At 43.2% G+C, this 18,950-nt stretch overlaps 2 protein-coding genes across 2 annotated transcripts in view; both read right to left on the bottom strand.

The window, feature by feature from the left end:
- LOC121503218 (inactive dipeptidyl peptidase 10) overlaps window positions 1–18,950 on the bottom strand; it is a 450,148-nt gene that overhangs the window by 373,865 nt on the left and 57,333 nt on the right. The window lies entirely within an intron of this gene.
- Window positions 2,442–3,620, bottom strand: LOC121503237 (uncharacterized). The gene has a single exon (XM_041777467.1). The coding sequence runs from the start codon at window positions 3,618–3,620 to the stop codon at window positions 2,442–2,444; it is 1,179 nt and encodes a 392-aa protein (XP_041633401.1).

The following is an 18,950-nucleotide window of genomic DNA, read 5'->3' as shown; positions in this document are numbered from 1 at the left end:
TCTGTATCCTTGTTAGGTTCTGTACGTTGTATGCCCTAGTTAATGCTGACCACCATACTAGTGCTCCGTATGTGAGTATGGGTCTTACCACCGCTGTGTAAAGCCATATTATTATCTTGGGGTGGATGCCCCAGTTCTTTCCGAACATCTTCCTGCAGGAATAGAATGCTATGCTTGCTTTCTTGACTCTCTCGTTGATGTTTTGTTTCCATGACAGTTTCGCATACAGTATCACTCCCAGATACTTTGCCTGCTGTGATATCTCTAGTTCTATGCCATCTATCTTTGGCTTTGTGAAGCTAGGGACCTTAGTTCTCCTAGTGAAGAGCATTAGTTCCGTTTTGCTTGGATTTATGCCCAATCCGCAGGCTTTTGCCCATGCATTGAGTTTAGTAAGTGCCCTTGTCATTAGTTCGCTGATGACGTCGGGGAATGGTCCTGAAGTGAGTAGGACTACGTCGTCTGCGTATGCTCCCACTTTTACTCCTTCGCTATTTAGTGTTCTTAGTACGTCGTCCATGTTTATCAGCCAGAGCAGTGGGGACAGGACTCCCCCTGAGGTGTGCCCCTCTTCACAAATCTTGTGTGATGAGTGCCCTCAGTTCGGCTGTTATCCTCCTGCTCGTCAGCATAGCGCCAATCCATGCCCTGATGCCTCCCTCTACTCCTATACCGTTGAGGGAACTCAGGATGGAATCCGCATTGACGTTATTAAAGGCTCCTTCTATGTCCAGAAAGGTGGCCATGGCGTAGTTTTTAAAAAAGTAGAGCCTTTTCTATGTATCGCACTACCTCGTGTAATGCTGTTTCCGTGGATCTGCCTTTCCTGTACGCATGTTGCGCATTGGAAAGGTTTTTCTCCGTTCTTTCTCTGATGTGGATATCAATGATCCTTTCCAGTGTTTTCATTAGAAAAGAGGTAAGGCTTATCGGCCTATAATCCTTGGCTTGGATGTGTCCTCTTCTTCCTGGTTTTCGTATGAAGACTACCCTCGCTTCCTTCCATGGAAGTGGTATGTGTGCTGTTTTAATGCATGCCTGGAAGATTGCTTGCAGCCATTTTCCCGTGCTTGCTTTTGTTGTTTGTAGCATTGCCGGTATTACTCCGTCTGGACCCGGGCTTTTGTATTTGTCGAAGGTATCTATCGCCCAATGGATTCTTTCCATGGTGATGATCTCTTCTTTTTGTAGCTGCTGGTCTGCCCCCTGGCTTTCCAGTATTCTAGGTTCTTCTTTTTGGTTTCCTGGGAAATGCGTATTCAGCAGGATTTCCAGTGACTCTTCAGCCGACGTACTTCCTGTCCCATCGGGTTTGTTTATGAGCGTGGGGCTTGTGTGTCCTTTCGATAGGATTTTACTTAGCCTCGCCGTGTCTTTGACTCCTTCAAGCGATTCACAGTAGCTGCTCCAAGATTCCTTCTTGGCTACGTAGATTGCCTTTTTATATTCTTTGTGTATTGCTTTGTACGGCTGCCAGTCTTTGGTTCCGTAACTTTTGTTGAAGGCTTTTCGAACTTTCTTTCTGAGCTCGCATAGCTCTTTGTTCCACCATGGTGGGTATGTCTTCTTAGAGTATGTTAGTCTGCATGACTCTTTGTAGGCTTTGTTCAGAATATTTGTGAAGTCCTCGACTTCCTTATCTATTCTCTCCGGGGTAGATCGGGTCTTGATCCTTCTGTCTTTGACCTTTGACTGTACAATCTTTCCGTATTTGTCCCAGTCAGTTTTTCGAGGGTTTCGCTTCGGCGCCGTTTCACATACCGGCATCACGATTTCGAAGAATATGTACCTGTGGTCTGAAAACGAGTCTTGTGTAGAGACTCTCCATTTTCTTACCTTATAATCACTAAGCTCCATTTGGAGGGTTATGTCTGGGACTTCCTCCCAGCCCTGAAATCCTTCCGTGCTTGGAAAGATGAAGGTGGGCGTGTTTCCCTTGTTACAAATATTGACGTCACGACATATAATACTATCGAAGAGAGACTCACCCCTTTTGTTTGTCTCCTTACTTCCCCACAGTGTGTGCCTTGCGTTGGCATCGCACCCGAGGATGAGCGTCGTCTTAGTCTCCTCGGCCCACTGCATCACCCTATTAACCGCTTCAGGCGGTGCAGGTTCGTCGTGGGCCATGTAACCGGAGGCTATTAGTATGGCTGTCCCATCCGCCGCCTTGAATCTTGCCACTGCTAGATCTAAGTTGCTGAGATTGGGGTAGAGAAGAGCATTAAGGTTGTTTTTAATGATTATACCCGCCCTCGGCCTACCTGTCGAGTTTGTGTACAATGTTGTGTATCCCTTTATGGCCATGCCAGAGATTTGTCCGTCCCTTGTCCATGGCTCTTGTATAAGGCCGATGTCGATGTCCTTCTCGCGGAGAAGGACCCCCAGATTAGCTGAAGCGTGGGAGCTGCGCTTCAGGTTTATCTGAACGACCGTCGGCATTAGATCGGGGTGGTGTTGGGGGTGCTGTCGTCGATCGCCAAATCGTACAGCAGCTTATTGGCGTCCTCGACTTCATCTTCCAGGATGTCGTCCGGTTCGTCTAGGAAGACCTTCACCTTGGCTTTCCTAATTCCGTACCGGACCTTGTTGTCTGCTGCCTTCAGCTGTTCTAGGCAGCTCTGGTTGATTAAGAACAGATATGGCTGGCTGGACTTCATTTCTCGCTTAGCTCTGAGAATGGCCCAGTCCTCCATGTCGACTCCCTTATTCATTGCTCGCAGAGTCTTGAGCACCCTTTCATGGCTAGGCAGCCCCTTGGGCAACCAGATGCGAGCTCTGGGTCTCCTTGGGATGTCCTTGGCGGGGACTAGCTTTATGCTAATGCCCTTCCATGCCTTGCTTAGTCTGGCAACGCAATCCGCCAGGAAGTCCGAAAACTCGTCGTCGCACCTGATTACCCGGTGCCCCCTAACCATGTCTGAGGAGTCAAAGGAGGGTGACTGGCCCGTTGGCTCGGACAGTAATTTGTCGGTTACCATCTCCGCCAGCTGGGTCTCGACCTCCTCCAATTTCTCCATCAGAAGGCGCCCATCGTCGTTGAGCTCGTCTATAAGTGCCATTGCGAGGCTGTCTCTGGCCACCTCGCTGAACTTTTTCGCCGGTTTGACGAACGTGGTCGGCCTCGGTGCTCCCTTAGCGTCCTTGGCTCTCTTTGGAGCGCTCTCGCTCACCTCTTGTGAGCGGTTGCGCTTTGCTTGAGGAGGCAAAGACGTCTCTGGGTGCTCCTTCTCGTAGCGCTCGTATTCCTCGATCACTGCTAGAAATCTGGCTTTGTCTGCAGCGTCGCGCGGGTCGGTTTTGCCCTCCTTTTCATTCCTCGCTATTTTGGCGAGGATGAATTGGGCCTTGCTTGCCTGCGCCTTTCGTTGTTGGTGGGTCCACGGTTTTGTCTTCCCGTGTTCGCCGGTCGCTTTGGCTTGGCTTGCCGCCGCTTTAGTGTGCTTTGGTTGTGTCGTTTGAGGTGTGCTTGTCTTTACACCTCCCTCTGTATTGGACGGAGCTAGCGTCTCGTCGTCTGAGCGCAGTAGCTCCTCCTCGTCCAGTTCGCTTTCCGTCGATTTGTGATGGGGTTTTACCTCCCCCACGAGGTCCGAAGCGGATTTTTTTGTTGTGCTCATTTTCATAAACGCCCGCGTTGCTCGGCAGGGCAAGCGCGGCGGGCCCGAGGGGTTCGGGGCATTGAAGGAAGGTCGACCGTGGCTTCGCCCCTAAGCCACGGCAAGGCTCGTTCCGACCCAGGGTTGCCCGGCCCTGGGAAGGCTCCGTTGGAACACAGCTGGTTTAAGCCCTCAGCTGCGAACCTTATAGTCAGTGGGCACGGGTCGCTTTACACGCCTGACTTGAGGGGAGGTAGTTTTAAGACTTGCCCATGTCTCGGTAGGGATTGGGAGGCAAAGGATTATCAGGTGAGGGATTCACTGGAGGTGCCGCTCGCATTGGCCGTACCGCAGTACGTTTCCAGGAGGTACCACGCGGAGGACCTTCTCCCAGGAGAAGGTGGTGTCTATCAAACCGATATTCACCTACGAGTCGACTTGGTGTACCATTAGAGCCAAGGAATATTCATCAACAGTTGCCCTGTTGACTTTACCTTCGATTGGTACACCCATACCACCCTACTATCAGTAACATCGAAGCTGTTTGACCCCCTTGGCTTATTAAGTCCCATTGTAATTAAAGGAAAGATCCTATTGCAGGAACTTTGGCTTAATAAGCTAGATTGGGATGAGTCGATTTCGTTGCATTTGGAAACAGCATGGAATGTGCTAAAAAGCACCCTGTCTCAAATTGATAAGATATCTATTCTCCGGCTCGTGCATACGGATCCGATGTCACCGGTACAGTTACATGCCTTTGCTGACGCATCCATGAGATCTTATGGAGCTTGCGTCTGTATTCGTAGCAAAAGTGTCGAAGGTTTTAAATTATCGTTGTTGACTTCAAAGTCTAAAGTAGCGCCGCTCAAAACCAAAACGCTCCCTAGGCTTGAGTTATGAGCCGCTCACCTTCTCGCAGATCTCTGCCATAGAATCAAACCCTTATTAAAAGTCCCTATCGAACGAATAGTACTGGTCCGATTCTGAAGTTACTCCAGGCGGGTCTCAGTGGCTTGCGGCGATGGCGGCTTGTCTCGTCAGTCAGGCAAACGTTCTGGCAGTGATGGTCCCGGGAGTATGTCCTGGGCCTCCAAATCCGGGGCAAGTGGCACCAACAACAGGACAACGTCGAGGAGGGACAGCTGGTCATCGTGGCAGAAGACAACCTCCCGCCTCAACAGTGGCTCCTAGGAAGGATCGTCGCGACGCACGCATGAGGGGACGGCATGGTCAGGGTCGTCGATCTTAGGAGGAGCGATGGAGCAGTGTTCCGGAGGACAATACATAAGCTGGCCCCGCTGCCAGTGTGTTGAAGCCGTGGAGGCGTTCAACGGGGCCGGTGTTGGCTCAGTTGAGACTGAATTTGGATTTTGTAGTAGAGTGTAAGGGCGAAGGCGGGAGCATAATAAAGCTCTCTCTCACTCTTTGTGAATTCGCCCCGTCTTCGCCCCCCTTTCGTTAAGCTAGGCTCTAAGCATAGAACTGTGTGAACTTCCTTCTAAGTGAACGGACGTGTTTTTTTCTTGCGCTCCCGATTTGTGTAGAATTTGTCTAAAAACCTCCGGGGTTTACTAAAAATTAATATTTGGTGTTTCAAATAATTCCCGTTCACTTCGCGTGTGCATGCTACTTGTTTAATTTGTGCTATTTAATTCAATTTAAATTGCATTTTAGTTTGGGCTGCTGCGGTTGCTTTGCATTTTGCTCTTTTTGCATTCCCTTTTGTGCCTTTAGCGTTTGTTGTTGTTTACGTTGCCGCGACAGCTATAAACGGTTCTACTCAGCGCTTATCTCTCGCTCTCCTGCTCGTTACCCCCCCGCTCATCAAGTGCCGCTGCATTTAATCCCTTGCGCCCTCTCTTAAATAGCGAAGTACAGTGGTAAGTCGTTATAATGTCCCATAATATGGTCTGCTTCGCCAAAAACTGTAAGAAAAATATTACTTACGGTGAACTCACCATCACCTGTTGGCTGTGTGACAACATAGTACATGCCAAGTGCATTGGCGTTGTTGCACGGACAGTAGATGACGTGGCCAAAAATATCGGCGTACGTTACTGCTGTGAGGCCTGCCGCGAGGTGGAGAGGGAAATGATGTCTTTTATGCGGCAAACCAGGGGTGGTTTTAAAGAGCTATTATTGAGTTTTCGCAAAACTCAAGATATGCTCTTGGCGCTGGATACTCAATTTAATAGCCTCAAGCTGTTAAATGAGTCTCCTAGGCGCAAAAAAACCGCAACTGGTGGGCAGCATATTGGCGGATCTCAGCCACCAGTGATAGGCACTGCACAGCAGCCTCCCTCGACTCTGCCCCCGACCCCGGGACAAATTCCAAGAGTCCTGAGATCGAGCGCTAAAAAAGATTCGGTACCCGAATGCGTCGCGGGCGCGACCGTGCCCCCGGTGTTGCCCAGTTCCGTTTTGTCCACTGGGGGGTCCCAACTGTTGTCTCAGCCCTCTCAGAGCCCTAATCCCTGCCAGGGTATCAGGCCCGGACTACCGGCCGAAAGTGGTATGGCGGCTCAGTCTGCCGTGCCAAAACCCCTTACGGCAATTCCACCAACAAAACAGTTATTTGTTTCTCGGCTTTCCCCTGATCAGACATCGGAAGATGTCATAGCTTTTATCCAAGGCAAAGTAAAAGTCGATAGAGGAAAAATTAAGGTGGAAAAATTTAAGTTTTCTTACTCCAGGAACATTTCGTCTTTCAAGATAAATGTTCCTGACGAAGTCTTTGGCACTCTATGCTCTGCCGAAACCTGGCCACAGTATGTGGTTGTCAAAGAGTTTGAAGGTACGAAAAAGAAAAAGCGGCCTGTAGGAATTACTCTTCCTAGGCCAGATTTGCCCAATGCTCCGTCTACGTCTTCCAATTCCGTCCCAAAAAACTAACCAGTTCCCTTGGTATTTCCTATCAGAATGCAAGAGGCTTACGCAGTAAGCTTCCTAAATTGTATTCCGACAGCGTCGCATTTGCTTCCCAAGTTATTGTGTTCACAGAAACCTGGTTAAAGCCGGAGATTCTGAGCTCCGAAGTTTTTCCAGCTGCGTTCACAGTATACCGGCTAGATCGGCCTATCAGACGTGGGGGAGGTGTCCTTATAGCGGTCGACTCCACTCTTACGTCCGAATTAATAATTTTCGAGGAATCCAACAATGTTGAATTCCTTTGCGTGAAGCTATCAGTTAATGGTAGTTCCATTTTTGTTACATGTTCCTACATTCCTCCATTGTCGGAACTTCCTATTTATTGGAACCATCTTTCCGCTATTCAGTTGGTCTCCAAAAGACTTTCGGATAGGGACCATTTAGTAGTTCTTGGTGATTTTAACATCCCAGGGGCTATTTGGACCCTAGATAATTCCACTAACACACTTCTTACGACAACACATCATGATTTTATTGCTGGCTTGTTTGACATTTCGCTGTCCCAAGTCAATCATGTTTGAAATTCCTTAGAGCGCTTGCTTGATCTTTGTTTTGTGTCAGATCCTGAAAGAGTTAGTTTAGCTAGAGTGGCGCCCCTTACGCAACCCGAAGATTCCTATCATCCCACTTTCGATGTGACTATCGACATGGGGACTGTTTCACGGAATAAATCTGATAGTCCAGCCCAAGAAGTCTTCTGCTTTAGCAAGACAGATTTCGTACGGCTGAATAATTTCATAATTAATTACAACTGGTCCGATCTATACACATGCACTGACATGGCGGAAGCCGTGGGTATTTTTTATCGCGTTATGAACTCATTTTTTATTGACTGTGTTCCGTTATACTGTCCGTCTACATCAAACAAGCCTCCTTGGTTTACCAAAGAGTTGACCCGCCTCAAAAATAGAAAATCAAATCTATATGCTAAATATCAACGTACTCGTTCTCCGATTGCCCTATCTAGTTATTTATCAGCTCGATCCACTTTTACTGTGTGTAACGCGCAGTTCTACAATAATTATTTGATTCGTTGCAGGTCCCAGTTTTCTGAGGACCCAAAACAGTTTTATAATTTTGTTAAATCCAAGCGTAAATCCATTACTCGTCCGTCCTCGCTCTCTTTTGGTAATTCAACAGCAGATAATGATCAGGCAATAGCCGATCTTTTTGCTCAGTTTTTTGAAACCACTTACTCCAACTCAATAGACCCAAATCAGGCTTATCCTCGAACCAAATCTTCAGTCCTACCATTAACGAAAGCTCTCTTCTTAGGGATCTTCATCGTGTTAAGCCAGTTTTTTTACCAGGTCCCGAGGGAATACCAGGCTGTGTGCTTAGGAATTGTGCCGAAGCCCTGTGCAATCCACTTCTCAAATTGTTTACCTTATCCTTAGAAACCTCCCACTTTCCCCTTATTTGGAAGGAATCATTCGTTATTCCTCTCCACAAAAAAGGTAGCAAATTGGATGCCAACAATTACAGAGGTATCTCTAAGTTGTCGGCCATCCCTAAACTGTTCGAAAATGTTATTACTCCTCATCTGCAGCACCTGTGTAGGTCAATTATTTCTCCATGTCAACATGGTTTTATTAGGCGAAGATCAATTACAACGAATCTGTTGGAGCTTACTTCCTTTATTATAAAGGGATACCGAAATAACTTTCAGACAGATGTAATCTATACTGATTTCAGTAAAGCATTTGACTCTGTTAACCATTCCCTTCTTGTTCGGAAACTCGATTTAATGGGATTCCCGACTGATCTTCTTAATTGGATCTCAGGTTATCTAAATGGCAGGACGCAGAAGGTCCTTTTCGAAAATAAACCATCTAATGTTCTTAGGGTTACATCTGGCGTCCCGCAAGGAAGTCATTTGGGTCCCCTACTGTTTACATTATTTATCAACGATCTGCCCGAAGTTTTGACCAACTCCAGAGTACTTATGTATGCTGATGACGTCAAGCTTTGTGTGCAATATAATGATGCTATTTGCCAATCAGACTTACAGACAGATCTTAACAATTTTCAAACATGGTGCTGCGTGAACCTATTAAACTTAAACGGCTCTAAGTGCAAGCTAATGACATTCTCCCGTGTCACTCCTAAGCCTGAAACTTATACGCTAAACGGCTGCTCTTTGGAAAAAATTAATATAGTTGATGATTTAGGTGTCCGGCTGGATCCTAAACTCAACTTTATCGATCATATTTCGTGCATGGTGAATAAAGCCAGGGGTGTGCTTGGTTTCATTAAACGGTGTTCGAAGGAATTCAATGACCCCTATGTTACAAAAACGTTATATACTTCACTTGTTCGTCCTATCTTAGAATATGGATCCTGCGTTTGGAGCCCTCAGTATGGCGTCCATAGTAAACGCATAGAATCGGTTCAAAAGAACTTCTTACTTTTCGCTTTACGCGGTTTAAACTGGGATGCAAACCAGAGGTTACCGTCTTATTCTAGTAGACTCTTACTAATTAACTTACCCTCCTTATCTAATCGTAGAACCATGCTAGGTATTACATTCATATACAACTTAATCCGTGGTGACGTGGAAAGTACTGACTTGCTCGGTCAGCTAAATTTTCACGTACCAATAAGAAACACTAGATCCTTTTTACCATTAGTTTTGCCCCACTGTAGAACATCCTTTGAACTGCATGAACCCTTTAGAGTCCTCTGTGCAAATTATAACGATTTGTACACAATAATATCTAACGTTGATAGCCTCCCAAAACTAAAAACTTCAATTCTAACCTACTTACGCATGCAAGCAACCAATCCGGCAGTACGCCAGTAGTAGTCTCCCCGCATCCTTTTTTTTTTTAAGTCCTTCGCGTTTTACTAATTACTAACAGAACAAGCACGTGCTTGGTGTCGCAAGTTCCACTTGATATGTACTGTACATAGTGCATCAACGTCTTGCAACATCTTGCAATAATAATTATAGTCGAAAATTAAAGTCAAATCGAACGCACGCATCTATTTTTCGTTCTAGTTGTTCGCCTAGCAAATAACAAATTATTTCTTGCCACCAAGTTGTCCGTTTTATTATTTCTAATAAACTAATTAGAAAATCCACCGACTTTGAGTGTATACTCGAGCCCACAACAATAGATGTAAGTGATAAGACACAAATAGTAAATATCATATACCGATAGCCTTCGCGTATTCTATTAAGTTTTCATTTAACGCTGCCTTAGAGAAATTTGTTACCAAGACAGGGTCAAATGTCGAGCGCACGTTTGTAGATATTTTAACGTCCGATTTGTCCGCAGAGTATTATAGTTTCAGTCAGAAGTTTGCAACGCAGTGAAGGAGACCTTTCCGACCCTATAAAGTATATATATTCTTGATCAGCATCAACAGCCGAGTCGATCTAGGCATGTCCGTCTGTTCGTCCGTCTGTCCATTTCTACGCAAACTAGTCCCTCAGTTTTAAAGCTATCTAAATGAAACTTTGCATATAGTCTTCTATATACTCTCACTGCTATAAATGTCGGAACCGGCCGGATCGGACAACTATATCATATAGCTGCCATACAAATGTTCGATACATTTAAAGAAAAAGAATTATAACTTGGCTGTTTTTCAATATATTTAAATAATGTTTGAGACATGGCCATTTTATATTTTTTTTAGAATATCTTATAGCTGCCATAGGAACGATCGGAAAAATAATAGAAAAATTTATAACTTCGTTGTTTTTCAACGTATTTTCATCTACTTTGAGCTATGAGCTTTTGGTATTAATTCAGGATTTTGGTATAATTTTTATGAAAATCTGACAATTATATCATATAGCTGCCATAGAACCGATCGCTAAATGTAGAGAAAATATATTTATATATATTTCAATTTCAAAATATATTCCTGTAGGAAAAAATAGGCTAGAAATTAGACTTTTAGATACTACAAAGAGTATTCGACGAGCTTTGAGTTGGACGTGCTTTACATCGCTCTACATTTATTCAAAGTTTTCTTAGTGAAATCCTATTTATCAAAGCCCAAATTTTCGGCAAGTGGTCGGTGTTTCCGTGAACTTCTTAATCAGTAAACAACCGGACCTTTTTAAATAAAGTCTGTGACTTTATCGTCGTAAAACAATTTCGGTTTTACAATTGCCTTGCCTTTCTATTCTTGTGCATTGTGTTTACCGCTTATCGCTGCATCGCCTTGTGTTGTTGTTGGCGCTAGCTAAATCAATAACACAAATTTCTTATTTTTCGGCGCTTAGATAAAAGCTTTTATTTTTGCGCTCTTCGCTTTTTGTTTTGATCGGTCTGTTCGCCGCGAAACTTAAACAATTTTTTTTTCCAAATAAACAATTGTATAATTTGTTTTGATCGGCCATTTCGTCGCGCAAATAAATTAATCCAATTCGTAATTTACTTGGAAAAGTATTTTTTTATTCCAAAAATGGCTACGTGTTGTTTCTCGAAGTGCCCGAACGGCCAACAAATTTTTTCGCGGCATGTCACTGTCTACTGCTGGCTCTGCGATAATATTGCTCACATTGGATGCGCCGATCTGGGGCAAAATGGATCGCGTATCACCGATCGCATTCGTGAAAATCCTGGATTGGACTGGACGTGCCCGAGCTGCCTGCATATCAAATCCGATATGCGGGTCTTCATGAGGCAGACTCACCTGGAGTTTCAGTCGTTGGCGGCCGGCTTTAAGGAGTTGTCAACTCGCTTCCAGAAGGCGGAACACCATTTCAAGTCGCTAAAACTGCTAAGTGACCCCGCAAACAAAAACAGGAGCAACCTGTCTGAAAAGTTCTTATCTCTTCCAGACCCTGAATGCCCCCTTATGCAGTTCACCCCACGTGCCAAGCCTGCAGCCGTGGATAACGGCTCTGGTGATGATGCAGCATCGATCACAACTTCTATGGTTGAAGATCTTGTCAGGCCGTTGGATCAGCAGCCTGTCAACGTTGTCCAGGCGTCCACGTTGCACGCTGCTGCCTCTGCTGAAGTTGCTGCACCAGTCCCCATTCTCGGAGGGGGCGAAGCCACCATGCTCCCGGTTCAGCAGCCTGTCTACAACGATCAGGCATCCACGTCGCGTGCTGCTGCCATCAACGACGCGTCGGTGGTGTCAAATCCCAACCCAGTGGCTCCCCCGGTGGTCACTATCTCGGTGCCGGCCGTTACCAGAAGTGGCCCCCAACAGTCGACAATTTCTGGCGTTGCCAAACGCGGACCGGTGCCTTTGGCTGGTGTTGCTCCGAAAAAACAGATTTTTGTTTCCCGCCTCAATCCAGATGCTTCTGAGGGCGATGTTAAGACCCACTTGAGCAGCAAATTGAATGTTTCTGTTACTGCATTTAGTGTCTCCAAATTCAATTTTAAGGAAAGACGTGATATATCTTCGTTTAAAATTACAATTTCTGACCAACTATTTTCTAAGGCTCTTGATCCTTCTGTGTGGCCTAAGCATGCAATTGTTCATGAATTCGAACACAAAAGTACTCCTCGTGCTCGCGGGCCTCAAACTCCCTCAACTAGGCCTCCAAAAAACTAATAGACTCTTTTGTTCTTCACTATCAGAATGTTCGTAGTTTACTTGGCAAGCTCAGTAGGCTGCACGTCAATAGTGTCTCTTTCGATGCCAATGTTATTGTCTTTACAGAAACATGGCTCAACTCCTCTGTGTCTGACTCTGAGATTTTTTCAGGGAACTATACCATCTTTAGACGTGATCGTCCTATACGGACAGGCGGTGGTGTTCTCATTGCGGTTAAATACGATCTGGTTTCCAATATCATTTCTAATGACACTGATATTGAGTTTGTGGCGGTTCGCATCCAGGTTTACTATTATTCTATCTACGTTTCATGCTCGTATATTCCACCTAGGTCTGACACTGATATTTATATGCAGCATTTATCCTTAATTCAAGAAATTCATTCTTCCCTTGGTATTAATGACCACCTTATCGTCACGGGTGATTTTAATCTACCCTCCATTTCCTGGATGCCCTTACCTGATTCAAATGTTCTTGTTCCCACCTCACCCCACGATTTAATTCATGGTCTCATTGACCATTCATTGGGACAATTAAATTTTGTTAGGAACTGCAGTAATAACGTCTTAGACCTCATCTTTGTCTCTGAGTTTGCCAATGCCTACGTCACTAGAATTGACCCTCTTTCTAGTCCTGAGGACGCGTATCATCCCACTTTGGAGCTAACCCTCGAAGCCACACCATTATTATTGTGTCCGGAAGCTGAGCCTGCAACGTTTCGTTGCTTTCGAAAAGCTAAGTTTACAGAAATGAACCACCACTTATCCTTAACGGATTGGACTTTCTTGAACTCCACAGAGGATCCCTCAGACATTGTTAAGCGTTTCTATGAAATAATGTACTCAGTTTTCGACATGTATGTCCCTTCATTTCCCTCACCAGAAGTTTCTCATAAGCCCCCTTGGTTTTCTCGTCGGCTTTCATATCTAAAAAATCTGAAATCCAGACTGTTTAAAAAGTACAGCAAATCTGGTCTTCAAGTCGACCATTCGAGATATTTAACTGCTCGTACAAATTTCCTAGCACACAATTCTGAATGCTACAGAAAACACTTAAATCGGTGCAAAATTGAGTTTCAGGCTAACCCGAAGCAATTTTACGCTTTTGTAAACTCGAAACGGAAATCTCAACAATTTCCTTCATGTCTTCATTTCGATAATGCCTCCGCTTCCAATGAGCCTGATATCGCGAACCTGTTCGCAAAGTTCTTCCAGACAACATACTCACAAACTAATTTCGATAATAACTCAGAGTATTCTTTTCCACTCCCGCATTCCAATTGCATTTTTATGCCTGTAATCAGCGAAGATGATGTTCTTCATAATCTTAGAACAATCAAACTTTCCTTTTCCTCTGGTCCAGATCTTGTACCTAGCTGTGTTCTGAGAAATTGTGCCAGCTCATTATGTAGACCATTGTCTAGACTTTTTCAGTTATCACTTCAGCATTCGTTTTTCCCCAAAGTTTGGAAAGAATCGTTTATCATTCCGCTTCATAAAAAGGGCAGTAAATCTAATATTGAATACTATAGAGGTATAGCAAAACTTAGTGCGATTCCCAAATTATTCGAATTTCTAATTACTACTCAGCTTCAGCACCAATGTAGCTCAATAATGTCCCCCTCACAGCATGGCTTCATGAAACGTAAATCAACGTCTACAAATCTCCTTGAGTTTATTGCTGTCATTAGAAACGCATTTAAAAATAACACCCAAACCTATGTTATCTTTACAGATTTCAGCAAAGCTTTCGATTCGGTGAATCATCAATTACTGCTGAAGAAACTTTGTCTGTTTGGTTTTCCGGTTACGTTGATCAAGTGGATTTCTACTTATTTGTCGAACCGTACTCAAAGAGTTGCATTCAAGGGTTCATTCTCAAACCTTGTTCACGTGACTTCTGGTGTTCCTCAAGGGAGCCACCTCGGTCCTCTTCTATTTGGCATTTTTATAAATGATCTGCCCCAAGTTATTCTCCACTCTTACGTCTTGATGTATGCTGATGACGTAAAACTATGTTTGCCTCTTGTGAATCCTGACTCTGCTCAGCTTTTGCAAGCTGATTTAAACAACATGATGTCCTGGTGCACTCACAATTTATTGTTTCTTAACAACTCCAAATGTAAATACATGTCGTTTTACCGCAGAAATTGTTTCCAGGCTAACTATTCCTTAGGCACGAGTGTTCTTGAACGTATCCACTCTGTAACGGATCTTGGTGTTCTATTTACCCACAACTTGAGCTTCACCGATCACATCGGTATAATTGTTGGTAAAGCAAAGGGTGTTTTTGCTTTCGTAAAACGATGGTCTAAGGAATTCGATGATCCCTACACTACAAAACTTTTATATATATCCCTGGTTCGGCCCATACTCGAATATTGTTCGTGCGTATGGTCCCCTCAATATGCAAAGTATCAGGATCTTATCGAATCGGTACAGAAACAATTCCTTTTGTTCGCTCTTCGGGGTTTAGACTGGGACCCACATCGCCACCTTCCTCCGTATGTCGACAGACTACGCCTTCTGGACCTGCCCTCTCTTAAGGATCGTCGGACCTGCCATGGCGTGATGTTCCTGCATAAATTAATAAATGGATATATTTTTTCCAGTAATCTTCTTAAACAAATACGCTTTTCAGTTCCTTCTAGGCCATCACGTTACTTTCGGCCTATAGCTTTGGATATTTGTAAAACTAATTTTGAGGCACACGATCCTTTTCGCGTTTTATGTTCGCTTTACAACGACATGTACTCTCTATTATATTTTGAAATGTCATTAGACTTTAACAAAAATAATATTTTAAGACACCTATCCTTGCCTCTGACCACCTGATGTGAGTCGGAGCATATCATTAAAAAACACTCCTTATCCGGTCTGAGGTAAGGATATGGATTTAAAATGGCAGATATTTGCTATTCTTAACCCTAGACGGTCATGCTTATTTTTCCTACGTTAAGGTTATGCTTCGTCGAATCGACGACGCCAATTTTAAAATAAGTATAATTGTTAAAAAACAAACAAATATTGTAAAAAAAAATTTAACATCGTTTAATTCATCATTTTAACTGTTCAAAATTAGAAATAATAATTAATTCTTATATTAAGAATATACTTAAAAACTAAGAATAAAAAACGACCTTTTTTTCATTTTTCGAACTTTTGTGATTTTGCGTCGTCGAATCGACGAAGCATGACCGTCTAGGGTTAATAAATAAATAAATAAATAAATAAATAATACATATTCTTCCTTCAAAGTGAACGGACGTGTTTTTTTCTTGCGCTTCCGATTTGTGTAGAATTTTGCCTAAAAACCACCGGGGATTATAAACAATTCATATTTGGTGTTTTTAATAGCTCCCATTCACTTAGCGAGTGGATGCAACTTTTCTATTTGTGTTGTTTAATTCATTTTAAATTACATTTTAGTTTGGGCTGCTGCGGTTGCTTTGCATTCTTTTTGCATTCCCTTTTGTGCCTGTTCAAACATGAACACGTTTATAGATAAGAAACATCTGTTAGCGATTAAGTTCCAGCAGCAGAGCACTACCTAGCACTTGTATGTGCATATCTATCTATTAATACAACCGCCACTTGGGCCTATGTAATACAAGCAACCCGAAATATGACCTCCTGCGAGCGGTCTGGGTTTGTTCAAGATATGTGCTATCGGGTTGCCTGTGTGCACCCTTATCGCACTTAGAGTATTTCCCACGATCGGGAACTGTCCGATGCGTGGGTCTAAAACTAAGATCAAAATACATTCTCATGTTAGCTATATAAGCTAGGATTGGAATGAAATAAACTAGTTTCTTACAAAAACTCAACGAATGAAGACTTCTCATTTATTTTGAATGCTCTTTCATTTTGGTCCTTCGACCGCTCTGCAACTTTCCCCCCTGTGGTAAGAGGTTCAGAGTTTTAAACCAGCACCTTAAAAGATTAAGGCTGCAAAAATAAAGATCTCCTGTTTCCCCCCACCCGTGGTAAGGAACAGAGAATAATATTATAAAACAAAAAGACACAAAAGAGTCTTTTATGTTTTAAATTGAAGCATCATTTAGTCTTGACATAGCTAAAGGTTGCTATAATACCATAAAAGATATGGTTAGGAGGCGTACTGAGGCCTTTTTTTGAAAAAAATAAAAAAAAAAAACATCAGTAGTGAATGTGATACCATTGAAATATATGGTTAAGAGGCGTACTGAGGCCTTTTTTTGAAAAAAAAAAAAAAAAACATCAGTAGTGAATGTGCTAAAGAAAAAAAAGTGCATTAAATTGGAAAATAATAAATAAAATTATTTTGTGGTATTTGAAATTGCCAAAAGCAAAAGGATAAAAAAAGAGTCCTTTTTGTTTAAAAAAAAAAATAAAACAAAAAATTGTTCCACCTCCATTGGTTGGTTTTTTAAGAGAATAAAAATGGAAAATTTTTTATTGTCGAGTAATCGACAAAATATAAACAAATTTTGTTTATTGTGTGGACGTTACCCAGCCCTTGACGGAGAATAAGGAGAAGGAGGGACGACCGCACGGCAGCAACTACAAATAAGTCTGCAACAACCACTACAGCAGCAGCGACGACACAGGCGGCAGCGACGACAGCAGCAGCGACGATATGTGCTATCGGGTTGCCTGTGTGCACCTTTATCGCACTTAGAGTATTTCCCACGATCGGGAACTGTCCGATGCGTGGGTCTAAAACTAAGATCAAGATACATTCTCATGTTAGCTATATAAGCTAGGATTTGAATAAAATAAAATCAGTTTGAAATATTAACTCAGCAAATGAAGACTTCTTATTTGGGAGGTCTTTCAGTGCCTATTGGGTTTGTTGTTGTTTGCGTCGTCGCGACAGCTATAAACGGTTCTTAGTTCAGTGCTTAACTCTCGCTTTTGCTCTCCTGCTCTTCCAGTGCCGCTGCACTTAAACCCTTACGCCCTCTCTTAATTAACGAAGTACAGTGGTAAGTCACTAAGATGTCTGGTAATTTGGTCTGCTTCGCTAAATCCTGTAAAAAAAAAATATTATTTAGGGCGAACTCACCGTCATCTGTTGGCTGTGTGATAATATAGTGCATCCCAAGTGCATTGGTATTACTGCAGATGTAGATGCCGTGGCCAAGAATATCGGCGTACGCTACTGCTATAAGCTTCCTAAATTGTATTCTGACAGTGTCACATTTGCTTCCCAAGTTATTGTGTTCACAGAAACCTGGTTTAAGCCGGAGATTCTGAGCTCCGAAGTTTTTCCAGCTGCGTTCACAGTATACCGGCTAGATCGGCCTATCAGACGAGGGGAAGGTGTCCTTATAGCGATCGACTTCACTCTCACGTCCGAATTAATAACTTTCGATGTGGTAGTTCCATTTTTGTTACATGTTTTTACATTCCTCCATTGTCGGATTTTCCTATTTATTGGAACCATCTTTCCGCTATTCAGTTGGTCTCCAAAAGACTTTCGGATAGAGACCATTTAGTAGTTCTTGGTGATTTTAACATCCCAGTGGCTGTTTGGTCTCTTGATAATTCTACTAATACACTTCTTACCACAACACATCATGATTTTGTTGCTGGCTTGTTTGACATTTCACTGTCCCAAGTCAACTATGTTTGCTTTTTCTCTGATCCGGCAAGAGTTAGTTTAGCTACGGTGGCGCCCCTGACGCAACCCGAAGATCCCTATCATCCTACTTTTGATGTGACTATCGACATTCGGACTGTTCAGTTTTTTCAACTTGCTCCAACTTAATAGACCCAAATCAGGCTTATTCTTACATCATCCCCAAATCGAACCAAATCTTCAGTCCTACCTTAAACGAAAGCTCTCTTCTTATAGATCTTCATCTTGTTAAGCCAGTTTTATTTACCAGGTCCCGACGGAATACCAGGCTGTGTGCTTAGGAATTGTGCCGAAGCTCTGTGCAATCCCCTTCTCAAATTGTTTACCTTATCCTTAAAAACTTCCCACTTTCCCCTTATTTGGAAGGAATCATTCGTTATTCCTCTCCACAAAAAAGGTAGCAAATTGGAGGTCAACAATTACAGAGGAATCTCTAAGTTGTCGGCCATCCCTAAACTGTTCGAAAATGTTATTACTCCTCATCTGCAGCACCTGTGTAGGTCAATTATTTCTCCATGTCAACATGGTTTTATTAGGCGAAGATCAATTACAACAAATCTGTTGGAGCTTACTTCCTTTATTATAAAGGCATACCGAAATAACTTTCAGACAGATGTAATCTATACTGATTTCAGTAAAGCATTTGACTCTGTTAACCATTCTCTTCTTGTTCGGAAACTCGATTTAATGGGATTTCCGACTGATCTTCTTAATTGGATCGCAGGTTATCTAAATGGCAGGACGCAGAAGGTCCTTTTCGAAAATAAACTATCTAATGTTCTTAGGGTTACATCTGGCGTCCCGCAAGGGAGTCATTTGGGCCCCCTACTGTTTACATTATTTATCAACGATCTGCCCGAAGTTTTGACCAACTCCAGAGTACTTATGTATGCTGATGACGTCAAGCTTTGTGTGCAATATAACGATGCTACTTGCCAATCAGACTTACAGACAGATCTCAACAATTTTCAAACATGGTGCCGCGTGAACTTGTTAAACTTAATCGGCTCTAAGTGCAAGCTAATGACATTCTCCCGTGTCACTCCTAAGCCTGAAACTTATACGCTAAACGGCTGCTCTTTGGAAAAAATTAATATACTTGATGATTTAGGTGTCCGTCTGGATCCTAAACTCGACTTTATCGATCATATTTCGTGCATGGTGAATAAAGCCAGGGGTGTGCTTGGTTTCATTAAACGGTGGTCGAAGGAATTCAATCACCCCTACGTTACAAAAACGTTATATACTTCACTTGTTCGTCCTATC

The sequence above is a fragment of the Drosophila kikkawai genome, chromosome 2L (assembly GCF_030179895.1).
Source record: "Drosophila kikkawai strain 14028-0561.14 chromosome 2L, DkikHiC1v2, whole genome shotgun sequence".
Lineage (NCBI taxonomy): Eukaryota > Metazoa > Arthropoda > Insecta > Diptera > Drosophilidae > Drosophila > Drosophila kikkawai.
The sequence above is the reverse complement of the archived record's forward strand: the minus strand, read 5'-3'. Positions and strand labels throughout refer to the sequence as shown.

Excerpts from the sequence above, each read along its gene's own strand:
- LOC121503237 (XM_041777467.1), bottom strand. The coding sequence starts at position 3,620 with ATGAGCACAACAAAAAAATCCGCTTCGGACCTCGTGGGGGAGGTAAAA.